This window comes from Entelurus aequoreus, linkage group LG07 (assembly GCF_033978785.1).
Source record: "Entelurus aequoreus isolate RoL-2023_Sb linkage group LG07, RoL_Eaeq_v1.1, whole genome shotgun sequence".
In the NCBI taxonomy this organism is placed as follows: Eukaryota; Metazoa; Chordata; class Actinopteri; order Syngnathiformes; family Syngnathidae; genus Entelurus; species Entelurus aequoreus.
The window spans coordinates 78494756-78522367 of NC_084737.1; the positions used below are offsets into that span (position 1 = coordinate 78494756).

Below are 27612 nucleotides of genomic sequence, written 5' to 3' on the forward strand. Positions count from 1 at the left end.
TACCATTTAGTGGTCAATTGTACGGAATCTACTAATAAAAGTTACAATCAATCAAAAAGCCACAGATACAGTAGACTCACGACTGTGGTGCCACATAATATGACGTCACGTACAAACCACGGCCACGACGTTCTTCCACGGGTTGTTTACATTAAACATTTTTAAATATTAATATTGTCAAGGGCTAATATGTATAGTACTAAGTAGGGCTGCAACAACTAATCGATTAAAATCGATTATAAAAATAGTTGCCGATTAATTTAGTCATCGATTCGTTGGATCTATGCTACGCGCATGCGCAGAGGCATTTTTTAAATTTTTTTTTAATAATAATAATAATACCTGGGATTTATATAGCGCTTTTCTAAGTACTCAAAGTCGCTTTACATGTTAAAAACCCATCATTCATTCACACCTGGTGGTGGTAAGCTACTTTCGTAGCCACAGCTGCCCTGGGGAAGACTGACGGAAGCGTGGCTGCCAATTTGCGCCTACGGCCCCTCCGACCACCACCTATCATTCATTCACCGGTGTGAGTGGCACCGGGGGCAAGGGTGAAGTGTCCCGCCCAAGGACACAACGGCATGGTAAGAGGCAGGGAGCGAACCTGCAACCCTCAGGTTTCTGACACGGGCGCTCTACCCACTACGCCATGCCGCCCCTTAATAAACCTTTATTTATAAACTGCAACATTTACAAACAGCTGGGAAACAATAATCAAAATAAGTATGGTGCCAGTATGCTGTTTTTTTTTCAATAAAATACTGGATAGGATAGAAATGTAGTTTGTCTCTTTTATCCGAATATTAATTAAATAATCGACAGATTAATCGATTATCAAATTAATCGTTAGTTGCAGCCCTAGTAATAAGTAGTTAAAACAATATTTTTTGTTGGTCGGGGTTATGACGAAAGACGCTACATGTAGCGGGTGATAACGTCTACAAGTCGATGTTAATTGTTTTGTTCGAGGAACACTTGATCGTTGATGCTCATGAGTACGCATGCTCAGTGGTGTTGGATAGACCTCTATCGATTTACGCAACTGGTAGCTTTTTATAGAGGAAGCTGCAAAATTCGACAGAACGCGGCTCTCACAAGATGTCGACTTCCTGTTTCCTGTGAGTGACGTATGTATTGACTGGAGAGCCGTGCTGTATTAAAAGTTAGCGCTAGTTAGCTGCCAGTCACTTCAATGTTTTTTAAGGCGAAAAAGATACTTAAATGAATTATAAATAAGAAGTGATGTGAAGTCTCATTAACCGAAATCTTGACCTCGGGGAGAGAACTATTTCGGCTAATTGTTATTGTTGGTTGCCGGTTGTCTAAACGTCAAGTGGCTAATGCTGTAAATATCGTAGTGTTATAGTGTAAGTGTAATATTGTATATACGTTCTGGTTGTACGGCAGTAAATGTAATAGTCTGCGAAACAACAACATTGTCATTCAGTTTATTACTTGGGTTGTCGCAAATGTTTAGTCCAAGCGGTAGCTAGCTAAGCTAAGCTAAGCTAAGGCGCCGTTAGCTTGAGTCGAGCGAGCTGGGGTCAGCTGACAGGCGTCAGTGAGCGTCAACGGCAGTGATGGATCAACTCAAAGTCAAGGACCGAATTCTGGAAAATATCTCTCTATCCGTCAAGAAGGTAAGATATTTGTCATCACGGTAATTATTACACTGTCACTTCATTTAAGTCATGTTCGTGGTTTTGAAATGGTTGTCCGTCAAAGAAGGGCAACTACACCAGCCACTGTGTTGTCGTCTAGAAGCCCAACCCTACCCATGTTTGCTAATATTTACACGGACTTACTGTTCTAATAAACCTATCTAACCTAGTATGTGATAGTTTGTGCAAAGGTTATGAGCTCATCAAGCATCAGTGTTGTCCCACTGCGGCATATATGCGTTCAACGCAACTGCCGCATGTTTACATCATGTTTATTTTAGAGACCACTTCCTTTATTGCACATTTCTGTTGCGGAGTCATCCATAACACGTTAGACAACATTGTGAATAGCCTGTTAATGTTTGTTGAAGTTCCTAAACCAGGCCACAACAACATGAGGTACACTTGCACAATGGAACAACAGCTGCCATGCCGTTTTTAATACACAGGGTTTTTTAAAGTGTGGTGCAGTGAGCTCCCTTTAGAAAATATAACACAGTTGCGAAATCCCTGATACTTCTTGAAAAAACGTACAAACCCTGTTTCCATATGAGTTGGTAAATTGTGTTAGATGTAAATATAAGCGGAATACAATGATTTGCAAATCATTTTCAACCCATATTCAGTTGAATATGCTACAAAGACAACATAGTTGATGTTCAAACTGATACTTTTTTTTTTGTTGCAAATAATCATTAACTTTAGAATTTGATGCCAGCAACACGTGACAAAGAAGTTGGGAAAAGTGGCAATAAATACTGATAAAGTTGAGGAATGCTCATCAAACACTTATTTGGAACATCCCACAGGTGAACAGGCAAATTGGGAACAGGTGGGTGCCATGATTGGGTATAAAAGTAGATTCCATGAAATGCTCAGTCATTCACAAACAAGGATGGGGCGAGGGTCACCACTTTGTCAACAAATGCGTGAGCAAGTTGTTGAACAGTTTAAGAAAAACCTTTCTCAACCAGCTATTGCAAGGAATTTAGGGATTTTACCATCTACGGTCCGTAATATCATCAAAGGGTTCAGAGAATCTGGAGAAATCACTGCACGTAAGCAGCTAAGCCCGTGACCTTCGATCCCTCAGGCTGTACTGCATCAACAAGCGACATCAGTGTGTAAAGGATATCACCACATGGGCTCAGGAACACTTCAGAAACCCACTGTCAGTAACTACAGTTGGTCGCTACATCTGCAAGTGCATGTTAAAACTCTCCTATGTGAGGCGAAAACCGTTTATCAACAACACCCAGAAACGCCGTCGGCTTCGCTGGGCCTGAGCTCATCTAAGATGGACTGATACAAAGTGGAAAAGTGTTCTGTGGTCTGACGAGTCCACATTTCAAATTGTTTTTGGAAACCGTGGACTTCGTGTCCTCCGGACCAAAGAGGAAAAGAACCATCCGGATTGTTACAGGCGCAAAGTTGAAAAGCCAGCATCTGTGATGGTATGGGGGTGTATTAGTGCCCAAGACATGGGTAACTTACACATCTGTGAAAGCGCCATTAATGCTGAAAGGTACATACAGGTTTTGGAGCAACATATGTTGCCATCCAAGCAACGTTACTATGGACGCCCCTGCTTATTTCAGCAAGACAATGCCAAGCCACGTGTTACATCAACGTGGCTTCATAGTAAAAGAGTTCGGGTACTAGACTGGCCTGCCTGTAGTCCAGACCTGTCTCCCGTTGAAAATGTGTGGCGCATTATGAAGCCTAAAATACCACAAAGGAGACCCCCGGACTGTTGAACAACTTAAGCTGTACATCAAGCAAGAATGGGAAAGAATTCCACCTGAGAAGCTTAAAAAATGTGTCTCCTCAGTTCCCAAACGTTTACTGAGTGTTGTTAAAAGGAAAGGCCATGTAACCCAGTGGTGAACATGCCCTTTCCCAATTACTTTGGCACGTGTTGCAGCCATGAAATTCTAAGTTAATTATTATTTGCAAAAAAAAAAAAAAAAAGTTTATGAGTTTGAACATCAAATATCTTGTCTTTGTAGTGCATTCAATTGAATATGGTTTGAAAAGGATTTGCAAATCATTGTATTCCGTTTATATTTACATCTAACACAATTTACCAACTCTTATGGAAACAGGGTTTGTATTATCTCAAGCAGTGGCGGGCCGTGCGTTTCCCACCTAGGCCTTCGGTGATGTCCGACTTCAACGATTACCTCTCAAAATACCATCACTATACAGTCTTGCTCATAAGTTTACATACCCTGGGAGAATTTATGATTTCTTGGCCATTCTTCAGAGAATATGAATGATAACACAAAAACCTTTCTTCCACTCATGCTTAATGGTTGTGTGAAGCTATTTATTGGCAAACATTGGCTTGTCTCTGTGCTGTTTGGTGTAATGTAAGCAGGATACTTTGTGACATTTGCGCAGAAATGGCTTTCTTCTGGCCACTCGACCATGCAGCCCATTTTTCTTCAAGTGCCTCCTTATTGTGCATCTTGAAACAGCCACACCACCATTTTTCAGAGAGTCCTGTATTTCAGCTGAAGTTATTTGTGGGTATTTCTTTGCATCTTGAACAATTTTCCTGGCTGTTGTGGCTGAAATCTTTGCTGGTCTACCTGAATCCCTCATTTTGTACTTCTTAATCAGCGTTTGAACACTGCTGATTGGTATTCTCAATTCCTTGGATATCTTTTTATACCCCTTTCCTGTTTTATGCAGTTCAATTACCTTTTCTCGCAGATCCTTTGACAATTATTTTGCCTTCCCCATGACTCAGAATCCAGAAACATCTGTGCAGCACTGGATGAAAGATGCAATGGTCTGTCAGAAGCCCTGAAACTAAATGACCTTTTATACACGCACATTAATTACAAACAAACAGGTCACAGGTGAGGATTGGAACCTTGATTATCCATTCAAACCTGTTTGTGTCAATTTTTGTGCATGTTATTAGATCAAAGTCACTGGTGTATGTAAATGTTTGATCAGGGTCATTTGGGTACTTTCTTTTGTTATTTTGATTTAAAAAGAGTAAACACAGTTTGCCAATAAATAGCTTAACACAACCATTAAGCATGAGTGGAAGAAATGTTTTTGTGTTATCATTCATATTCTCTTTATGAGCACAACTGTATATCTGCCTTAAGCCAGCTAGAAGGCCTTACTGACAACCACTGGCGATCTGATTGGCTATCGCAACTGTCTGTCAAATGTTTGTGTCCGTTCACTTACAGTGCATGGACGCCCGCATTGTTGATTCTGAAGGCTCTTGGCAGATTTGGTACAGCATGGCAACATAAACTAGCTGAATTCTGATTGGATAACAACTCAATAACCTATAAACAACAGCGCTGCAAGGAGCATAATATGACATAAAGAGAATATGAATACTTTTAGATATTTAGGGAAAGTAAATAAAAAAAATACTTGTATCTTTAATTATGATCATGATCTCTGGTTATGTTAGGCCAGCAGAGAAGGCCTTGCTGGCCCTGACGGCACACCACTGATCTCAAGCATTTTTGTGTCTTTGTTTACACCTTCACCTTAGCAACTAAAAGTCAGTTCATCCCTAAATAGAACTGAAGTTATTAGCACCTTTGAAAATATTATTCTTTATGTTTCTTAAGCAGCTGGGCCTCCCCTTCATTGGTCCACCTCACTTTAAAGCAGGCCTGTGCAATTATTTTAACTCGAGGGGCCAAATTTAGAGAAAAAATGTGTCTGGGGGCCGGTATATCTGATTTTTCGGAACACTAATACAAAAACTCACAATAATGTCTGATTGAATGCAGAAAACATTATGACAAACCGCCTTAAAAAATGGAATGGAATTTAAAATTTTTTTTACTGAATGCGACATGGAAATAAAGAATGTGGGATTTACAATATTACTATGAACAATAAAACACTGAATATTGACAACATATGAACGTACACCCCCTCTCGATCGACATATTTTCCAATAAAGCGAAACACAACAAAAATGCAACAAACACCTACTATCACCTACTATCTGATACATCACTAAGCTTTAGAACTTTGTTGTAAAAATCTCCTTCCACGTCTGTCCCTGACACCCGCATTTCAGGCTGGCCGCTCTGGAAACACTCTGTGGAAACGCTCCCCACCCACACTGCTTGGTGCCTCGTCTGAGCTGCTGTGACTTAGATTACCATAGTAACTAATTAGATTACCATGGTAACTAGTATATCATGCAAAAGCGCAGATTTCAACCATTGAAATACTTTGTATAGTTCAAGACTTACGCTAATTTGAAAACATCACTGCACATCATTATTGCAGCTACAGTTTCCATCTTAAAGAGCAAAAAAAGTATTTGGGAATGTCCGGCGGGCCAGATTGAAAAGTTTAACGGGCTGCTTGTGGCCCCCGGGCCTTAATTTGCCCAGGTCTGCCTTAAAGTGTTATGCTTTTGTTTTCAATTCAGACGACACTCAATTTTTTGTTAACCCACATATGTCGTAACAACATGAAATCAATGTGTTCTATTTATAATTATTGTTATGGCATCTTAATTACTGTGAAAATATACATTTTATGCAATTGTTCTGTGTCATATAGTGATAAACAAAGCCTACTTTTTAGAATCCAGACTGTAAAGGTTTCAAACTTGAGTGTGGGCCGCAATGAGACACACTTATGAATTATAAGCCTGCATTAGAGCTTCGGACATTCCAATTATGTTAGTAGAAATTGACAAATTGATAAGTCAATCACATCCACTAGTTTAAATGATTAACCTTTCTGTAATCAGTTTAGCATGCATATGTTTTGCTTTGCCTTATTGTGGCCTTCACTAGTGGATTGAGGTCACATCATAAACTTTGCAGCTTTTGTTGTTGTTTTGCTGAACTGTAGGTTTATTGTCCTGCAGAAACGTTTGGCAAAAGTTTAGGGATTAGTTCTGAAAAGGCGATCATTTCTGAGAATGATTATATTCCCTAACATTCTTACATGTTTTAAGTCCCAATTACTTTGTTCAATGGCTTGTATATAATTTTTTTCTCTATTATTATTAATTGTATTCTTTCATTAGTCTATATATTGTTAACGTTTGCTTGTCATTACTAAGCATTTCTTGAAAACATTGAAAATCCATTAAAAAGATAAGGAAAGGTTGTCTTTAATACAAATACGTTCCTAAATATAATACTTCATATAAAAATGTAACATTTTAGATAGGGATGTGCCGATGTATTGGCCACCGGTCAGTATCAGACTATTTACGTTAATGACGATCACGAAAGCGATCCCCTTTGGCTAACATCGTATTTATCTATAGCCCCTGACTGACAAGCGGCTAGCAGCTAATTATTTGTCTCCATTAGGCGTGTGAATATTTAGGCACCTAATGATTCGATCCGATTCCTGGGGTGATGATTTGATTCACTATCAATTCTCGACTCAACATAATTCTCGATTCAAACTGTTTCTCGCAATGTATTATTTGGTATCATAATTCTAAGTTGCAGGTTAGAAAACTCCTTCTGTTTCCATGGAGATGGCCTATAAATGTGTGTGCATTTTTTTTAATATCGGTTTTTGAACATTTTTAATAGATATAGAGTCGGAATGAATAAGAATCATAATCCAAATGTGAATACATTTTTTTGTGCACCCTCAGTTTCCATACACAGTGGGGAGTCGCTTCTGTAAACTAATAATCTCCCCCATTACGGAAAATAAACAGCATTTCTTACTATCTCATATATCATTATCACTAGAGGACAAGGTTAAACATGTTAAGCTAACCGCTAAGCTGACTTTAAACAACAGAAGAAATAAGTGCTTCGTGAAGTGGAACCACGTTACAGCATAAAGTAAGCAGATATTAACAGGAAATCAACAAGTAGATTAATAAGAGTCTAGAGAGAGGATAATATAACAATTGTTGGTCTGTCAGCATTGTCACAGTCAGTACACGACATGTAAGAGGAGGGTGGATCGATCCATAAATTGATGGTGTTGACACCAATGATACTACAGTGATTAGGGCGATATTTTTATTTTCTCAAAATCTTTTCTTTTTGTTTTTGTTACAATAATAATAATCACTTAGACTCAGGAGAACTTTGAGGGCAAAACCAAAGGATTTAAAAGAGTAGTAGATACAGTAGTAGTTTTTGCTTTTGTTTAATCATTGTGTAATATTGACTTTGTTATGATCAAACAATTGTATTTAATAAACTAAAATAAGGAACTAGTTTAAAGGCCTACTAATACAACTCAACCACCTGCACAACACACTCAAACCCACAGCCCAAAGTACCGTTAACCTCCGTAAAGTTCATACAGCACATTATATTTCCCCAAAGTTACGTACGTGACATGCACATAGCGGCACGCACGGACGGGCAAGCGATCAAATGTTTGGAAGCCAAAGCTGTACTCACGGTAGCGCGTCTGCTATCCAACTCAAAGTCCTCCTGGTTGTGTTGCTGTAGCCAGCCGCTAATACACCGATCCCACCTACAGCTTTCTTCTTTGCTGTCTTCATTGTTCATTAAACAAATTGCAAAAGATTCACCAACACAGATGTCCAGAATACTGTGGAATTTTGCGATGAAAACAGACGACTTAATAGCTGGCCACAATGGTGTCCCAATATGTCCGCTACAATCCGTGACGTCACGCGCAAACGTCATCATACCGAGACGTTTTCAGCAAAATATTTCGCGGGAAATTTAAAATTGCACTTTACTAATCTAACCCGGCCGTATTGGCATGTGTTGCAATGTTAAGATTTCATCATTGATATATAAACTATCAGACTGCGTGGTCGGTAGTAGTGGGTTTCAGTAGGCCTTTAAATAATATGTAGATATTGTTACGCTGTCAGTAAATTCAAAAATCTCCAGCTTATGTGATCGGTATCAGTATTGGTATTTGCTGATCTCACTTATGAACAGGCAGCATAAAAACCGGATCGGAACATCCCTAATTTTACAATATCTGTGGTTTTAAATATCTTATCTGTAAACAACATTCATACAAATCATATCTTTCTACAGTTGCAGAGTTACTTTGCAGCATGCGAAGATGAGACTCCAGCCATCAGAAATCATGATCGTGTTCTACAGCGGCTGTGCGAGCATCTTGATCACGCTCTCTTGTATGGGTAAGACTGTTGATCTATTTTTACACAAAATTTATGCATGATGGATATATTCCAAATCATCTGACTTATGGTTTGTGCATACAAACAATATGTTGATTGTTTTCTCCATTTAAGGCTTCAGGATATTTCCTCGGGCTACTGGGTTCTAGTTCTTCACTTCACGAGGAGCGAGGCTGTCCGTCAGATTGATGAGCTTCAGCACATAGCCACAAACCTCGGTCGAAGTGAGTCTTTCATGTTTGGGAAGATTAGATTATTAGAATAAGCATTATTTGTTGACTTTGCTTCTAGGTCGGGCCTGGTTATACCTGGCATTGAGTGAGAGCTCTTTAGAGAGCTACCTGCGTCTTTTCCAAGAGAACCAAGGACTGCTACAGAAGTATTACTTCAAGTAAGTCCTCTAGTAATGTCATTACATGACACGTTTATTTGCTCTATGTTCCGACACAAGTTACAGTGCATTAAAGGACCCATAATATGCAAAATGTACTGTTTGTTGATGCAATAACAGTAATATACAGTATTGCTTGGATTTAAATGACGTCAGGTCCGGTTAATTAAATATAGGTGGTGGTCAATGGGTACTTGGCGCCATTGTGCCTTTCTCAAACCAAAATGTCCTATGCTTGTGTTGTTTTCGGCTGTACAAACCGCGAAAAGGATAAACATTTTGAGAGGAAATCAAGAAACATTTTAGGAAATTACAACAACAAAGTGGCACGCACTCCACTCCAAAGAACGCACAAGTTTGCATTGACAACTTCGTTAAGTTTATTTGATATATTTTTATTATACTTGACTCGTTTAGTATTTCCCATTGATGTATTATCTTGATATTGTTTGTATTTTATTTTTAACAAACAGAAACCAGAATGTCATGGTCAATGATACTTTGTTAGGAAATGTACTTCTATGTCTCCCTTCTTGTTTATTTTGTACACAAATGTGTCAGACTAATATAATCATCACCAAATATGGCGATGATTTAGTAATTGTTAGTTTGTTAAATGGATGTCACGGGTGTCAATTGTCGGGTGCTAGTTTGTTTACATGGAAACGTCCTCGGACGGAACGATAAAACATAAAATGCAACCTTAACCGAGCAAAAACAATGCATGATTCATCCGAGAGAGTCTTGATACCTATTTCCTTGACCCAGCCACACACAAAGAAATTGTAGACCTCCATGTTTTTCCAAGTTTTCATCTGTTTTGTCGTGTAGAATGGTGTCTGGAGCACAAGATAGTTTGATATGTCTGGGAAGTCCACTCCACCGACGGATAATCCTTGATATCACTCAACAAATCTTTTTTAAATAAAGTATAGGGATCTATTCTATTGCATAGTTAGATTTTTTTTTGCTCGTATCGGCTTTTTGCACGAAGATCTATAGGCCCTTTGCATACTCAAATAGTTTGCATGCTGCTTGCTGCACAACAGCCATCTTGGCTTGGTTGACCACCGCTTTTTTTCACTTTTGCAAAGAAGTCACGTGACGGAATACAAGCTATAGGGGTGTGATCATCTTACGAGACGAATCACCATATTGGGTTCTCGAGAACAAGATTTTAACATACATTTTAAGCAGGGGCGCCTTGTAGGGTGGTAGAGTGGAGACAATTCTAAGGGCCCCTGACTGGCAAACAAAATTAGTATGAAAAATTATAAAAAAAATTATAAGAATTCAAATAAAGTAAATATAATGAAATTTATTTTTTGAAGAGCTTTGCTAGGTCTTCAAATGGTCTGTGCGGAGCTCTTTTGTGTTGCGTCTCAGCGTCCATGATTGACAGTTTAGCCTGCTTGGACATACACATGCTGTGTTGGCTGTGGAACTCAAATAAAGGAGAGCGGCCGCACTAGAGTGCCGAGGTTGGCTCTGGTTGTTAGCGCTGTTTGCTAGTTACCGGTTTGTAGTGTACGCAAAGCACTTAATGTGAGGTTCAAATCCCTTGCTAAAATCTAAACTGACATGCATCTTCCTAATGTAGCTTGCTACACCATCATCACGTGAATGTAGAGTGAATGGAAGATGGGTTTTCACTGTAAAGTGCTTTGAATGTCTAGAAAGTGTTTAATAACTCAAATCCATTAGTATTCTTAGTGTTAAAAAAGAACAATTCTGACTGTGTTCTGTCCGCGAGACAGCTTTTTTTTAAACGAGAAGTATTGTTACGTTTTAATCTCTCAGAGCGCTACTAATATATTTATAATTTTAACTCTGTTTTTGCAAGGAGGTAAAGTCCTAAAGTCAAGCAGGCTTTGCTACACATCTTAAAAACAAACCATGAGCTCTGCCAACTGTCTGTCATTCAGCTGCAGATGTGGGTGCTGTTAAATTGATTCATTCATTTTTCTTCAGCGACCAGGCATGACATTGCTGTTAAAAGGTGATCGTAATGTTAGCACTGTAGCTCACATAATTATGCTAGTGTTGCTAACGTTTGTGACCTCCTTTCCCACTCTTTCATGTTTCATTGTTCTATGTGATATATGGCATTTATTGCGTTGGTCAAGTGTACGGTAAATGTAAAAACACACTCTGTCGAAGACAGGAATGGAAAGACTATCTTATTAGCATTAAAGCTACACAAAACGGTGTGTTCCCAGTAGTAGTTACTGTCCAAAGCATTGGGTAGATATTGGGCGACGTACTTCCAATACACTATTAATGGACCTTTGAGGATTTATTGGAAATAGTTGAAAGTTACTTTAGTGTGGGACCTTTCAAAAATGTTGCTCTTGTCAAATCAGCCCTTTTGTCATAAGTTTGACAAATTCTGTGAACTTTATTTACAGAAATGCTTTGGTGTGCAGTCATGACCACCTCACACTCTTCCTCACACTGGTGGCAGGGTTGGAGTTCATTCGATTTGATCTGGAGCTGGTCAGCATCTATTTCATATTTTTCTAACAAATTGTAACACATCTCTAACCAACAATGTTTGCTGCTGCTGTTACAGGATGTGCCCTATTTGGACGTGGCCCCTTACATGCCAGACTACTACAAACCACACAACTTGTTGGACTTTGAGGAAAGGCTGCCCAGTTCGGACAGTTTATCCCTGCACTCCTTCACCTCCCTGACTTCCACCAACCTGGAGTGGGATGACAGTGCCATCGCTCCCTCTAGTGAAGGTGAGCTGCATTGTCCCTTCACTTAATTTGTAACTCCGCTTGACTTTACCATCCCTACTGGCTCATATGATTTTTGGTCTTGAAATGAACACTTAACACAACATTACAACTCATTGAATAGAGAAGAAAATGCACAGGAAGTAGGTACTCACACCTACGTGATTTGGAACAAAAGTGTACACTGATGTCAGTTTAATAGCATGCTGAGTGAGCCAGTAAGCACTTGTGTCGGACAGCAGAGTGCGTAGATCATTGCAGCTGTGGAGCCTGATGGGTACATCACTGTTCACAATGATTTACATTCCACCATTTTTTTGTTGGTTTTCTTTTGTTTTATCCCATACCATAGTGTAGTATTTTATTTTATTTTGCTGTCTCAACCTCCTCTGTGGTGACTTCACAACACCTCTCCCTAATGTTTAATGTTATTCCTCCTTTTTTTAGATTATGATTTCGGTGACATCTTCCCCGTGTTGCAGGCAATGCCAAGTGCAGACTGGGAAGGTTGGACATTAGTTAACCCTCCCCTTTGGCATGGTCCCACAATTGTTTGTGCTTGCTATATGTTGGGTACACTAAACACTACTTACTATGTCACTTTGGTATGCAAAAAACAAAGGCAGAGGAAAAGATTTAAGTGGAAGTCATAATGATTGAAGTATTATGAATGTGTAGCTTTGATTTGAACTGTGCCAATTGCTTTGTTAAACAATGTACTGTTTACTTCTAGAACGACTTGACATTTTAAATACAGTAACTATAACACCATCATCATCATCATCATTATTATTATTATTATTATTATTATTATTAGTACTGTTATCCAGTACAGTTAGGTTGGCAATTTCCAGTGCAGGCTGTTTTTCAGGCATGATACTCCATCCGAATGCTTATTTGTAATTTTTTGTTTAACACAGTGGGACACATGTGGATGCCACTTGTACTGTACTCGTTTTGTCCAGTCTGTCTACTGTACCTGTCTTTGTTCTGTCCACTTGTTATTGTTGTGTTTTGTGACACTGGGCTAGATTTTGCAATACATTGTAGTGTGAGCAAAGACAATCATCAGCAAGAGATTCCACATCCTTAGTTTTTTTTATAGCAAATATGCCTTATTCCACATGAGACCAGGTACCACTTACGGCACTGGAAGGCACTCTAGGGTAACAAAATAATTATGATAAAATAACAAATAGTATAAATGGATAGTTTAGTAACTATACACCTGAAACAATATGGGTTGTATCTAAACCACCAAATCCACCTATCAAGTGCAATGCAGTGAACTACTCCTTGTGAAATATATTTTTCAGCCAAGTACCCATTAACCCAGCTATGTATCTGATTCATCGATCCATCTATTTTCTACCGCTTGTCCCTCTCGGTGTCGCGGGAGGGCTGGAGCCTATCCCAGCTGCGCTCGAGTGCAAGGCAAGATACACCCTGGACAAATGGCCGCCTCTTCGCAGGGCCAACATAGACAGACAACCATTCACACATTCTTGTTCAAAACAGCGCTCATCTGTACTGCCTTTTTTTTTAATATTTAGAATTAAACACACATAAAATAATGCAATTTTCAACAAATAAATTGTTAATTTAATTACAAATAAAGTTGTGTGCACACAAAATAACTATCCTCCCAAAGTGCTGTATTTTATTATTGTTGCTTTATAAATGATAAATATCAATTATTTTACAAACTAATATGCATGTATGGCTGTGTATATATATATATATATATATATGTGTGTGTATATATATGTGTGTATATATATATGTATATGTGTATATATATATATATATATATATATATATATATATATATATATATATATATATATATATATATATATATATATATATATATATATATATATATATATATATATATATGTGTGTGTGTATATATATGTGTGTATATATATATGTATATATATGTGTGTATATATATATATATGTATATGTATATATATATATATATATATATATACATATATATATATGTATATATATATATATATATATATACATATATATATATATATATGCCTTCAGTGACAATCTACAAGGTAAATAGTCTTGAATATAAAGAAAACGCATTGAAATGAGGTGTGTCTAAACTTTTGGCCTGTACTGTATATATATATATATATATATGTATATATATATATATACATATATATATATATATAAAAGGGGGGGGGGGGGGGAAGCCAGTACAGATGAGCACTGTTTTGGACAAGAATAAATCAGATACAGGTTCGCTGGTACTTGGCTGAAAAAAATATTTCACAAAGTGTACTTCACTGTATTGTACCTGATACAGTACGTGACTTTGGTGGTTTGGATACAACATATGTTTTCAGATGGACAGCAACTTTGCTGTTTTTCCCTTAACTATAATGACATAAGCCTGCGCTCAAACTACAGCATTGATGCTTGAACTAAGCGTGTGTCACTGCTGCTTGTGTAACTACTTGATGTCTTCTCGTTTTGTCTTCTGTATTGTCCCTGCTGATGAGCTTTAATAATAATGCAATACCTAACTGGTCATTGTTGTTCAATAGTGATGTAGAAATACACAAGGCTTCTGTCATGTCAAATACAAACAATTTTCTCTTTTGTCTAACAGGAAGTCAGTGCCAAAGTGTCTTGTGTATTTCTGCACCGATTAAAGAAAATATGTAAAATTTTCGCTGGTTCTAATTCAGTCTTTCACTGTCACCTTCCATGAAAGAAGGCGACCTCACCGACCAGGCGAGCTGCCCAAGGTCCAGTGGCTCCGATCCCCTGACCGTCATCAGTGACTCTGTGGTCTTAACGGCCGGCACTGTTAAGGTGAAGGGGGGCGCTCACCTATCTCCACACAGTCCCACATTTAGACACAACCCCTTCAATGAGGACTCGGACGCCTACACCTCCGCTGACATGACGCCGGTTCATGTATCTCGCTGTCACGTCACCACTGCTGGAGATGATAGTGAGAGAACCAACAACGAGCTGGAAGTCATTCGGTACAGTACACTGAGTTGCTTGCTCATGTTCTATTTGTATGCACTTGTGGCTGAATCCCTCCTTGGTGTCCAGAATGGCAAGAAGAAGGAGATCGGGCAAGAAACGACGTGGGAAGAGCTCCACAGATTCCATCAGCAGCATCCACAACTCTTTATCATCTGAGCACATAGAAATGGACAATGCCTTCCACAGCTCAGAGGATGTAGATTATTTGAACTGCACTGTAATCAACATTGACTGTGAAACGGAAGCAAGGAGGAGCAGGGCCGGAACAGAGGTGGTGGAGGAACATGACGAGGACAGTGTGGAAGCCCTGCTCAGGCTTCCTGAGATGACCGACACCTCCATGGATAGTGTTGGCCAGCCCCTCCGCGATGTCATGGACAGACTTAATGGTGTTATGGATGGAGAAGAGGTCTGGGACCACCCCAAGTATGAGACAGAGAAACAAGGAGGTGAAAGGGGACCAGAGCCTCCTGCTCAGCAGCCCTTTCGAGAGGATTCTGGGGGCGAGCCTCCTGACCCAGCCTCAGGAGAGCGTTGCCCTGACGCTGTTGCCACAAGCTCAATCCTGCAGGCCTCTTCAGCAACTCAAGACTTACTCTGCCCTACCCCCAACAGTGCAGGCTCTGCTCCCACAGGTAGTGGCTACCATGACGCTACAGAGCAAAGCCAGTCACAGACTCTATCAGGTGGCCATGAAGATCAAGGAGAGGCAACAGCGCCAGCAGGACAGGAATCCGACCTGAAGAAACAGGGTGAAAATAGTACGGAAAATTGTAAAATGACTTCTGATGATACAGAAGTAGGAGAGGAGAAGAATAGTCCTCCAGAAATCTCTCATCCGGCAGAGTTTAAGTAAGGAATTACCTCATATTATAATTTATTTGTTGTTTTTACTGATTGGGATTTGCAGATTGTGTTTTTATTGTTTGTGTGTTTTAGGGTGGACAACAACCACTTACTACTCCTCATGATCCATGTATTCAGAGAAAATGAGGAGAAGCTGTTTAGGGTAATTAATATATCTGTTTCAGTTTGATGGGTTTTTTTATTGCAATTTTATTAAGTGCATGAGTAAGTCTTCCTCACTTTTTAGATTAATGCTCTTTGTATGTTTTATTGTATTATGTAATAGCCTCACACTTGCCTTTTGAATAAATCGTTTGGATTTGGTGGTTCAGTGGAAGTGTTGTTAGTTTCAATTTGCTCCAAGCTGTGCTCCTTAACACGACTCATTTATTTAGCTTCGTATTATAATATTCACCCTATTTCAGAATCATTTAAAGACAATTTAACTCTAATTAGAATGGTTTCATTGCAAGCATTGATAGCCCACCTGCTGATATTACCTTCATGCGCTGTCAATATTGTGCACTGCATTTCTGCTGAATCTGTAGCACCTATTGTTTATGTCATGTACAATATTCCTTGCATGTTTAGATGGTGAGGATGAGTACAGGCCATATGGAGGGAGACCTGCAGCCTCTTTACCTGCTGCTGACTGACTGTTACATCTACCTGCTTAGGAAAGGTCAGTAGTAATCACTATACATATGTTTTAGCTATGGCTTACTCCCCCTATTCCTGCCAATTTCCAAATACTTTATGTGATTATCCCCAATAAAATGATCAAAATCTGAGAATAATCCGAAATGTGTGACCACCGAGACAGTTCAGTTCTAAGACAAATGTTTTACGTTTGCTGTTATGCCTTTCTCTCAGAATATCTATGCAGTTTTCTGGGATTAAAACAAAATGTTCTCCACAGGTGCTGCAGAGAAGCCTTACACTGTGGAAGAGGCTGTTTCATACAATGAGCTCGACTACCTTTCAGTAAGATCTTCTTCTGCAAAATGTTCGATTTTGCATTTTTAAAGGGACTGTTTGCAACCTTGATGCTGATTCCTAGAGGGCGCTAAATTTCCAAAGTGTTGTAAGCATTGCATCTATGATCCCGCCCTCTTAAGGCTTTTAACACGTAATAATGTAACTAATCCCACACATGTGCATCAGCTTTGTGTGTTTTTAGCTATCGATAGCCATTTGTCTAGCTAATGTTAGCTACCATTGAATGTATAGCCTATCATAACAAACACATGACTGCAAATTGTTAGTTGCTTCTCTGGGACCGCTTTTGCCTAAATGAACACACATGTGAGTGTGGACAAGGCAGCGATAAGTGACAAGCCTGAACGCCAGATTAACTGCCTCGGGCTGAGAAGCAGTTTTAATTTATATAATTAGTAATTGTGAAAAATAGACATTTTAAAATATATATGTTCTTGTTAAACTACTAATGGTAACAGTGGTGTAGGAGCCTAAATGATGTTTAAGTTAATTTACATTTTATGGAAGGTGCTTTATGTTTATTCAGCCAAAATGGGACTATTTACTTTATTTGCATGCTTAGAATAATTATAAGGTACACTTTATTTGTAATTATTACATTTGTCCAAATAATTTGATGACATACTGTTTATTTGCATATATGGCGGAAGGATCTGTGTGGTAATATGGTTTTGGACACAATGTATTGTGGGTAATGGCAGTCAGATATGGGGGAATCGAGCCACACAGTTTTTTTTTACCTTACTCTTACTTTTTCTAACTCTTTCTTGTTGTAGCAAACTTGCTTTATTTTTCCATTCATTTGTTCCCACATCGTTATTGTTTTACGTTTTTGAATGATTAAATTCACAAGTAAACTATACAAAACGAAGAGGAGCGTCTGGAGTTTTGTTTGTTGTTGCCGCATCAAGAGGAACAGGAGAAAGCAGAGGAGCGTCAAACTAAGGCTTTATTAGGAATCTACAGGTGGTGATCTTTTTTGAAATATTTTTTGGTTTAGAAATGTTTTGATCAAGTTGCAAACTGCACCTTTAAGCTGTCTGTATCCTGTAAAACCAACTAGTCAAATGAGGTTGTAGTTCATCTGTGTTGTGGCAAACACATTTTGTAACTTGTGTGCAACCACACAATCACAGCAGCAGTTTGACTTTTTGCTTGAACAATGTGTTTTGCTTAATTGACATTTACACACTGTTTGGTACACCTTAAGGCCACTAAAGATTACTGACAAGCTTGAGCGCCAGATAATTTTAATTTATATAATTAACAATTGTGAAAAATAAACGTTTTTAAATATATATGTTCTTGTTAAACCACTAATGGTTACAAAAGGTGGTGTTCTTTTTTTATATTTTTTGGTTTAGAAATGTTTTGATCAAGTTACAAACTGCACCTTTTAAGCTGTCTGTATCCTGTAAAGCCAACTTGTCAAATGAGGTTGTAGTTCATCTGTGTTGTGGAAAAAACATTTTGTAACTTGTGAATCACAGCAGCAGTTTCTGACTTTTTGCCTGAATGTTCATGCAAAACACATTGTGTTTTGCTTAATTGACATTTACACACTGTTTGGTACACTTTAAGGCCACTAAGGATAACTAGACGTTACCAAATCAAGTTAATGCTGTGATTACTTTTCATGTAATGTTTTAGGTCGGACTTGATCAACAGACAGTGACCATAGTTTGCACTAATCGAAGAAGGAAGTTCCTGTTGGACACAGCTGATGCCTCTTTGACTTTGTGAGTGTGTTCAAGCATCTCTGTCTATCGTTCCATCATAATTCCTTCAAATGTATTTTAGAACACAGCATATATCCTGTATGTCTTATAACATCTGAAACAAACGGCAGCAAGGGATTATCTCCTCAGCACGTCATCTCTTGACTCTCTTCTCTGCTTTCAGATGGTTCTTGTCGGTTCTAAAGACAGCCATGGTGAAAGGTTGTCGTGAGCCTCCATACCCCTCCATCCTGACTGATGCTACCATGGAAAAACTTGCTCTCACCAAGTTTATCTCCCAAGAATCTCACTGTGAGGTAAAACAAGACGTCTCCAATGGCCTTCTTTTTTATTTGGTAAAGCCTTAAAGGAGTGGTTAATTGGTGTTTCCCTACACTTTAGGTTCCTGAAGTTTTCATACATTTGTATTCACTGGTCCACTGGGAGGATCCCATGGATGTGGCCCTGTCTCCCCAAGGTGACGCTCCAAACCAAAAATTACCTTCCAGCACAAAGGAAGGGGTGGTGCAGTACAGGGCGGGATCCACATACCTGGGCAAGGAACTGTGGAGAAGCTGCTACCTCGTCCTCAGGTAAGGACTTGTAACAACGCATTATGTAAGAATGGAGCACTATGTAATAATGTAATACATGTTCACCTCATTATGTAATACAATTCTTAAAAGCATTTGTTATAAACTTCAATGCATTGTGTAATAACTTGTTAGATATTGCAAAACTTATTACAAATAGGTGCTGCACTTTTTTTTTTATAAATAAAATGTAATAATTTGGTGTATTATGTAATAAACTATCAAATTGAACAGAAGCACGAAACATTTGATCATTTGATTCATTTCAAGAATATAGTATGATTTATATTTGAGCAATTTTAAATTAAATGCATCTTTATTGATTATAATTGAAGATGTGATTGCAAGCAAGAGTCAAAAGCTACACTGATAAAGTATTACTGACATGAAAATGACCAGTGCACTGAAATGCTGGAAGACATACACTCATACAATATGTATTATGTTATGATAATGCTATACTAGTTTTATCCCATTTTTGGAAATACAACAACATGCAATTAGTCATTGATGGAAAAATATATTTTTCAGTTTCATATATATTCGTGTTTTATATTGTTATTATCATGTATAGTATAGTATTGTCAAAATATGAATAAAACATCGTATAAGATTTTTAAAATGAATTGAATGAAGGTGTAATTTTTTTGTGCTGCTGTAATAGTTTTTTTAAATTAAAGCATCAAATGTGATAGTTTAGTACATAATGCACCTAATTGTTACTTTTAACAAAAAGTGCAGCACCTGCATAATGTTATAACCTTTGGAAAATGTTTACAAAATGCAGCAGATTACTGAATAATGAGGTGAACATTTATTACATTATTACAAATTGCACCATTATGCCCCCAGTATTTCTGATCCTGATATTACATAATGCATTGTCACATGGCTCATATAGCTGATCTGGTTGTTTTGAGTACAGTATGAACATCTGAGTATGCTGGTTTGTAAGTACATCAAAGGTTAACATTGAATGTATAATATAACTGTGGTTTTCTCCCCTTCTTTTAGCAATGGCGTACTGTACCTCTATGCAGAAAGAACCGATGGGACGCCTGTGCTCTCAGTTACTATGGGGTGAGTTTTATTACCTAATACAGTGGTACCTAGGTTTTTGTATGCCTTGAATTTCTGTATGATTTGGTTTTCTAAAAAAAAAAAAAAATTACCAAAACTATTTTGCCAGAATATCATTCTAAGAAGTCAAGTGCCTGAACAAAAAAATGTGGCTTTTGTTATTTACTGTAGTACTGCTGCAGAATAACCCACCATTTAGCTTAAGAAAGTTGTGTAGCATACTGGCGTCATGTCTTGTAGCATACTGCTGTGGGTTTGCATAATCTCGACAGTGTGACGTGTTGTGCCATAAAGAGCGGTTTAGCACATGCGTGTGAAATCATCAGTTAATGTAAATAAAGTCGCATGAGCACACGTCTGTGCGTTCTTGGATAGAATAACACAAGTGCCATCACTTTGATAAAGAAGCTGAGAAACGGTATGGCATCTGTGTGACTCTCTTCCCCTTAGTCCCTTACTGCTCCTTGTTGTCTTTGTCAACAAGTCTTTAATAGGGCGAAAAGCAATTTTAATTGTTTTTTTTAATCCTTTTTACGTGTCATTTGTATGCATATTGCATTTATTTAAGCGTGTAAAACTATAATTATTCTCTATTAAATTAGTTTTGTGTAACTATGTTGGGCTTCAATTGGCTTTACGTTATTACTTGTGGAAATATTTGCTTCGGTTTTCGTCTGACCTTTTGGAACGGATTATTTACAAAAACCGTTGTACCACTACAAATAACCCATATCAGGTATTTCCCAAACGACTGTCATGTCCGCTCAATCTTCCATCAGTGGAGAATACTGCGGAGGCTGCCGTCGCTCTCACAGCACAGAGCGTCCTCATGCGTTCCAAGTCATCCTGACAGAGCGCCCCCCCCTGGAACTCAGTGCCAACAACGAACAGGACATGGCCGACTGGATGCAGCTGCTCTGCCAGTCTGTCTCTAAAGGAGTAAGTGTCAAATTTAGCTCACATCTTTTAACACGGTGGTCAACGCATCGATTAGAACCCACCAAACAAAGATGTAACTGAAATCTTCTTCCCTAAAGGTCATCCCTCAGGGTGTGGCCCCCACCCCATGTATCCCATGTTGCCTGGTAGTGACGGACAGTAAGCTGCTGACGTGCCATCAAGACTGCCAGACCAGCTTCTTCCGCTCGCTGGGCAGCGCCGACATCTGTGATATCATGGCCGTCAGCGTGGAGGCCGCCATGGAGTACTGCGTCATTGTGGGTGCATTTTGTGGTTCACTAACTTAAAATGTGTCCCCACTAATTATATACTTAATTTTCATTAAGGACTTAACAAAATTCCCTCACTTGACGCTTTTTGATTGTCCTTCCATCTTGTGAGCAGGAGTTTGTCGCAGACCGAGACCACTTCCTCCCGCCGTGGGTCTTGTACTTCAGTGGATGTGAGGAGCGGGATCGGCTACTGCAGGTGTTGGACACCGCATGGAGAAGCATATTCGAGGTAAGAGAGAATACAGGCTGATGTTGTCGAAGGATTTTCAAAGTTTGAGGCTATTACGTGTGTGCTAGCAAGACCTCTTAAGCCCAACTTTAGGGGGTGCCACAAATGCCAGTTGCAATAGGATGCCATGATTTAGTCTGGATGACTCCTGGCCAGTAAAGAGCAGAAAGACCTACTCGGCCTGGGCTATTTGGCATAGAAATAAAAACCCCGATTTGTTCCCCAAAAATTTGATTTATGATTTTCTTTCCCCCCACTATTTAAAGAAACACTTGAATACAAATGGCAGAGATAATTCAAAACGAGTTTGTTTTTTATTTAATCAAAAACAAGTAGTTTACTCATGGCAAAATTCTAATGTGTAAAATGTTGTTCTTTTAAGACCAGATGTAAATTGAACTTTTTATAGAATAATTTTCAAAGAATTAAATTATCGTAAGAGTATATTTCTGCTTGAATATAATACTTTTGAGAACAAACATGTAGCATTGCACATTTTGCATGCAAATAATCTCCGACATTGAGATCAATGAAGTGCAAACTTCTAACTCTGTCTTGAATAACATACTTATGTCAAGAAATTGTGGTATTAAACATTGTACCCAAATACTTAATGAAGTAAGCTGTGTCCCAGTGTGTACATGGCTAAACATTGTACTCATGGTAAAGATTCCTTCAAAGGGAATGTACGCTCAGGAAGACACAATTACATTTCTGTATTCTTTGTGACACACCTGCAGGAGTGTGCATATATTCTAGGAGGCTGTGTGTCTTGCAAGAACACCGGCTCTAATTTGAGACCAAGTTGCAACGAATCCATATCACAAAGTTGCTTTTAAGATTGCTGACTGCTAAAGCTTTCATGTAAAGTTGGGGTGGGTGATCCAGACTTCGATACTATTGACACTTTGTGTAGTATCAGTGTATAAATGGGTGCCATTTGCGGCCCGCAGCTCATTTTTTGACAGCTCGCGGCACATTCTAAAAATACTATTTGGAAAAATGTGTGACTTATTTTTTAACAATTTTAGAAGTGGGGCCCTTTTGGTTCCCCAAGAATCTTTGTAGGATTTTCTTTAAACTGTCATTGCTCAAAAAATTAATTCAAATCCATCATGTTTGTTTTATGCACCTATTTAAGGCTACAATTACTTCACCAAATATTCCACTTAAAAATATTTTGTGGTAAAAATAATACATATTTTATGTTTTTGCTGTAAAAACAGGGTTATCTATGACAGAAAGGTCATAAAACATTAAAAAACAAAAATTCATTTTATACCGACTTGTACACCTGAAATTGATCTAGAGATTTACTGTTAGCGTTAAATAAAACCCCAAAATAATATCTATACATATATATGACTTATTTTTACCACTGAGACCCATCTGGGTCCTCGGGACCAAACTTGAGGGGAGCCTTAAGGTTAAAAAACACTATTTATTGTATTGGTTTTTATATGAAATATACAAAATATAAAAATGGCGGCCCCCCCAGTAGAAAACGTTTGGTTAACATCAATAGTTTTCCTTTTGTTTAATTTAAAACAACTTTTTTGGTTGTTTTTGTTATTGTTTACAAACTGAGGGAGTAAGGTTTTGGATAGAGGAAGGCTTTGAGAGCAAAACCCATCCATCCATTTACTATCGTTTTTCCCTCTTGGGGCCACAGGGGGGCTGGAGCCTATACCAGCTGCACCTGGGTGGAAGGCGGGGTACACCCTGCACAAGTCGCCACCTCATCACAGGGCCAACACAGATAGACAGACAACATTCACATTCACCCACTAGGGCCAAGTTAGTGTTGCCAATCAACCAAATGTCTTTGGAGGTGTGAGTACCCGTTGAGAACCCACACATTTACGGGGAGAACATGCAAACTCCACACAGAAAGACTTCAAGCCCAGGAATAAATTATTTCAATGAGAGCCATTAATTTTTGTTTTTGCTTAGATATTGTGCATAAACCACTTTATTTTATTAAATGGTAAATGGGTTATACTCGTATAGCGCTTTTCTACCTTCAAGGTACTCAAAGCGCTTTGACACTAATTCCACATTCACCCATTCACACACACATTCACACACTGATGGCGGGAGTTGCCATGCAAGGTGCTAACCACGATCCATCAGGAGCAAGGGTGAAGTGTCTTGCTCAAGGACACAACGGTCGTGACGAGGTTGGTAGAAGGTGGAAATTGAACCAGGAACCCTCAGGTTGCTGGCACGGCCACTCTCCCAACTGCGCCACGCCGTCCCCACAATTAAAACAATTGTATGCAACATCCAATACCAGCCATAACTACATCCTCTGATTCAAAACAATACCAGCAAATTCAAAATTGAAAAATATAAGCTTTATAAAAATGTGTTATTGTGTTTACTTTAGTTACTTGCTATAAAAACATTTTCAGTTTTATAATCTGTTGTCAAAGTATGGGATCGGGACTCGAAAACGGGTGTGAGGCAAAAAGATCGTATCAAGATTAGAGGCCAAAAATATTGATTGGGACATCCCTAGTAAAATTCTAATTACTAAGTCCCCTCCCCACACTGTCCAATTGTTACCATGTTGTCCCTGTCAACAGGTGGCCCTTCCCCACAGAGAGGTGACGGAGCCGTCAGTGCAGAAGCGCTGCAGTGAAGCTCTTGCTTTGATGAAGAGCGCCTGGCAGCGTGCAGACAGTTTGGCCCGAGGCCGAGCGCAGCGTGAGCCGTGGTGCTGACACACACACGCACACGATTGTCAGTGATACCACCCTGACATGAGTTCAGAATAGGTGAAGGACAGTACCGGCTGAAATACTAAAGATAAAGACCACAGAGGAACCCATGGTGGATCCTTGGTTCCATTGATGGAACCTTTCTTGTCTGTAGCAGCACAAGAAAGTGTTGCTGTTATTACCTAATGGATGGAATGAACTTGTTAATGAGTTTGCATCTACGAAAGTGAACGCAGTATTGTAAATGACTTCATCGTGACACACAATTGTCTGGCATAGGTGCTTGCTGCACAGAAAAGTCACATCCATTTCCATTCTTCCTGTGCGTATTATACTCTTGTTGACTGTAGTCACACATCCCCACTCAACTGTATAGCGCTGCATATTTACCCATGATAACTTAACGGCTGCAGAGACACCTCTGTATGCATCACACTTGCACTGTTACACATTTTTTTCATGCATCTGGCTTTTTAACCACCATGTTTTGTTGTCGTTCTTGAGATGAGAGCAACACACTCGCCTTTTTCTCTCACTTGTGAACGCTTGCACATTGTTTTGACTAACGGTACGACAGACTTGTATTTGTACTGTAGTGTCGGCTACCATCACATGTGGTGTGTGTCCTTAATGCAGCTGTCATTGTGAGGCTCAGTGTAGACATTAGGATTCCTTTGCAGCGACAATGTTGCCTTTGTGTGACAGCCTTGGCTAAACAGGATGTTGAAATGAAGCACTATTTTTTTGTAATATTTAGTAGTTGCCTTACACTGCACAATTCACAGAAACCTCTAAACAGTCACTGAGGTTATTTTTTGTATAGTTTTTGTCTTTATGTTGTTGGTCATTAGAAAAAAACATTAATTCTCAACAGGCAGAAAGCCAACCCAACACACGCACATTAAGCACATTAATTTCACTTATATTTATCTAAGTCCTGTCATGTCAAGTGCTTTAAATCGTTCCAAGTGCCACTTGATAGCCCTTTTACAAAAAATGCTAATCTCAGGTGAAAGCGGTACTCAACATCCTTTATTCACCATTTCCCCCCCCCCTTTTTTAATTTGCTGCTGTTTTATAAGTCTCTTTTTATTTCCATAGACATTGTATTTGCAATGGAGTATAGAAGAGGGATTTTGTGTATTAACCCCAGAAGGGAAAAGCGATAGAAAATGAATGAATGAAAGAAGACATGCAAGGTTAGTGTCTACATAAGGTATTCATACTCATTTTAAATAACTTATTATAATTCATGTCAGCAAAAAATGTGCATTTCTCCAGCAGGTTGCCTGAAGTTTTATTTAAAGAAACATGAGTTGAGATTGCTATGAGGTCAGATGTTTTTAGACTGTGATATATTAAAAAAAAAAAAAGTTAAGTAAATATAATACAGATAGATGCAGGTTGGACTTACTTGAAAGATTTTTTCCAAGTTTAAGTAGAGTGTAGAATGTGCTCAGATGTCAAGTCGATGAAGTCAGTGTTGTATGCGACACATTGCTGGCCAATGATTAGTGACATCATTTCCGTGATCCTCTGGAAAAAAAAAAGAAGAAAAAAAGCGCCTTTTGATTCCTCTTTTTATTGAAAATATCCTTCAAGTAAAAGGTGTATCATGTTTTATGGGGTTGTAAATAGAGCAAACAGAACAAAGATGTGCATGTCTAGAGGTTTTTATACTGTTTATTGTGGTGATGATTGGGGGGGAGTAACCTTTTGAAAGAAAAGGCGGAACAGAATAAAGTACAGAAAAATGCACAAAACAACAATTGTGTGGTAGTATTGTGCACTAACTCCTCTGTCCGAGCAGAACAAAGAGTACTACAGTACATCAACATGATGCATGTGTAAGACTGTGACACTAGTTTTGCATAACCAAGGAATGTAACCTACAGCAATAAAATATGTGTCTGCAATTAAAACACTCATACATTACTCCATAAAAAGTATGGGTGCTCCAAAAAAATCGATACAAATCAAAAAGGAAATTTTATTTATTCTAATTCTAAATCAATTATTTATTTATTTTAAAAAAAAATACATTTTTAGATTAAAAAGATTAAACAACTGTTATTGATATTATTATTATTGATACTGTTGCTTTATTGAATTTTTGGTTTCCCTATTATTTTAGTATTGTATTTGTCTTTTCTATTGCTTTGTACATTTCTATCATGATTCATATTGTAAAGCTGGGATTGGGTTGCTCTATTTTCTTTTACTAGATTGACTAACATACTTTAATTGTTGTTCATAAATTGTAAATGTTTGCCAAGAGGAGCTTTTGTAACCTGAAACCGGTTTTGAAAGTTTTTATCATTTGTATACCAATTAATATATTACAAGAATCTTGTTGAATCGAATCATCACCCCAAGATTCGAAATCGGATCGAATCATGTGCCCAAAGATTCCCACTTCTAATAGAAAGGTACAAAAAGTTGAGTTAAGTACACTTAACTATAATCTAGACCAGTAGTTTTCAAATTTTTTCACCATTTACCACTTTAGAAAACACTTGGCTCTCCAAGTACCATCTTAATGACTAACATTAAGATACAATAGCGTAGTAGGCCTAATTATTCATCAAAAACAAGGCAGAGTTAAAAAAAAATAGAGTATATTTATCATTTTTGACCGCTGTAACATTACACACTGTTTGAACAGTAACACTGATAGAAATGATGGCATAAGACTGTATTGTTTGTGTCTTCATTTGTTTTTTTTGGTGTCAAATGGCCTAGTCAGATTGTAACGACTTCTATTGAAGACTGATAAACCTTTAATAACGGCTCGAGTGACATTACAATATTTATTCATGTGATTCTTTGGCGTACCACCAGATAGACATAGGTGGATTAATGACCGGGCCTACCGGGCCCAGGCCCAAGGGGCCAGAGGCCCCAAGGGGCCAGGCCAACTTGGCCCCGCGGCCGCGACCCAAGCAAAACTACTTTTGCAAAAATAATAATCTTAAGCCCCAAGGGGCCAGGCCAACTTGGCCCCGCGGCCATGATCCATAGAGGGTAAGAGGCCCCAAGGGGCCAGGTCAACTTGGCCCCGCGGCCGCGACCCACAGAGGGCCAGAGGCCCCAAGGGGCCAGGCCAACATGGCCCCGCGGCCATGATCCATAGACGGTCAGAGGCCCCAAGGGGCCAGGCCAACTTGGCCCCGCGGCCACGATCCATAGAGGGTCAGAGGCCCCAGGGGGCCAGGTCAACTTGGCCCCGCGGCCACGATCCATAGA

At 38.7% G+C, this 27612-nt stretch overlaps 1 protein-coding gene across 4 annotated transcripts; it reads left to right on the forward strand.

Annotated features, from left to right (window-relative positions):
* The first annotated feature begins 1025 nt into the window (after positions 1 to 1025).
* plekhm2 (pleckstrin homology domain containing, family M (with RUN domain) member 2) lies at positions 1026 to 26142 on the forward strand. Of its 4 annotated transcripts, none has more exons than XM_062054534.1 (20): positions 1026 to 1643; positions 8678 to 8784; positions 8899 to 9008; positions 9076 to 9175; positions 11584 to 11671; positions 11748 to 11922; positions 12367 to 12426; positions 14663 to 14939; positions 15013 to 15798; positions 15886 to 15955; positions 16384 to 16474; positions 16712 to 16776; positions 18442 to 18530; positions 18694 to 18826; positions 18912 to 19102; positions 20117 to 20182; positions 20962 to 21121; positions 21220 to 21399; positions 21527 to 21643; positions 24232 to 26142. In XM_062054534.1, exons 1-20 carry the CDS (start codon positions 1584 to 1586, stop codon positions 24367 to 24369), a joined length of 3063 nt encoding a protein of 1020 aa, XP_061910518.1. In that variant the 5' UTR covers positions 1026 to 1583; the 3' UTR covers positions 24370 to 26142. The 4 variants fall into 4 exon arrangements, with proteins under 4 accessions (XP_061910518.1, XP_061910519.1, XP_061910520.1 ...); XM_062054535.1 differs by having other exon boundaries at positions 14666 to 14939; XM_062054536.1 differs by lacking the exon at positions 12367 to 12426 and having other exon boundaries at positions 1027 to 1643.
* The last annotated feature ends 1470 nt before the right edge of the window (positions 26143 to 27612 follow it).

What these genes read in the sequence shown, in the direction of transcription:
- plekhm2 (XM_062054534.1), top strand. Translation starts at nt 1,584, where the DNA reads ATGGATCAACTCAAAGTCAAGGACCGAATTCTGGAAAATATCTCTCTA. An exon ending in CATCTACCTGCTTAGGAAAG is followed by an intron (nt 16,475 to 16,711) that starts GTCAGTAGTAAT and finishes TGTTCTCCACAG; the next exon opens with GTGCTGCAGAGAAGCCTTAC. An exon ending in CCATGGAGTACTGCGTCATT is followed by an intron (nt 21,400 to 21,526) that starts GTGGGTGCATTT and finishes TCTTGTGAGCAG; the next exon opens with GAGTTTGTCGCAGACCGAGA.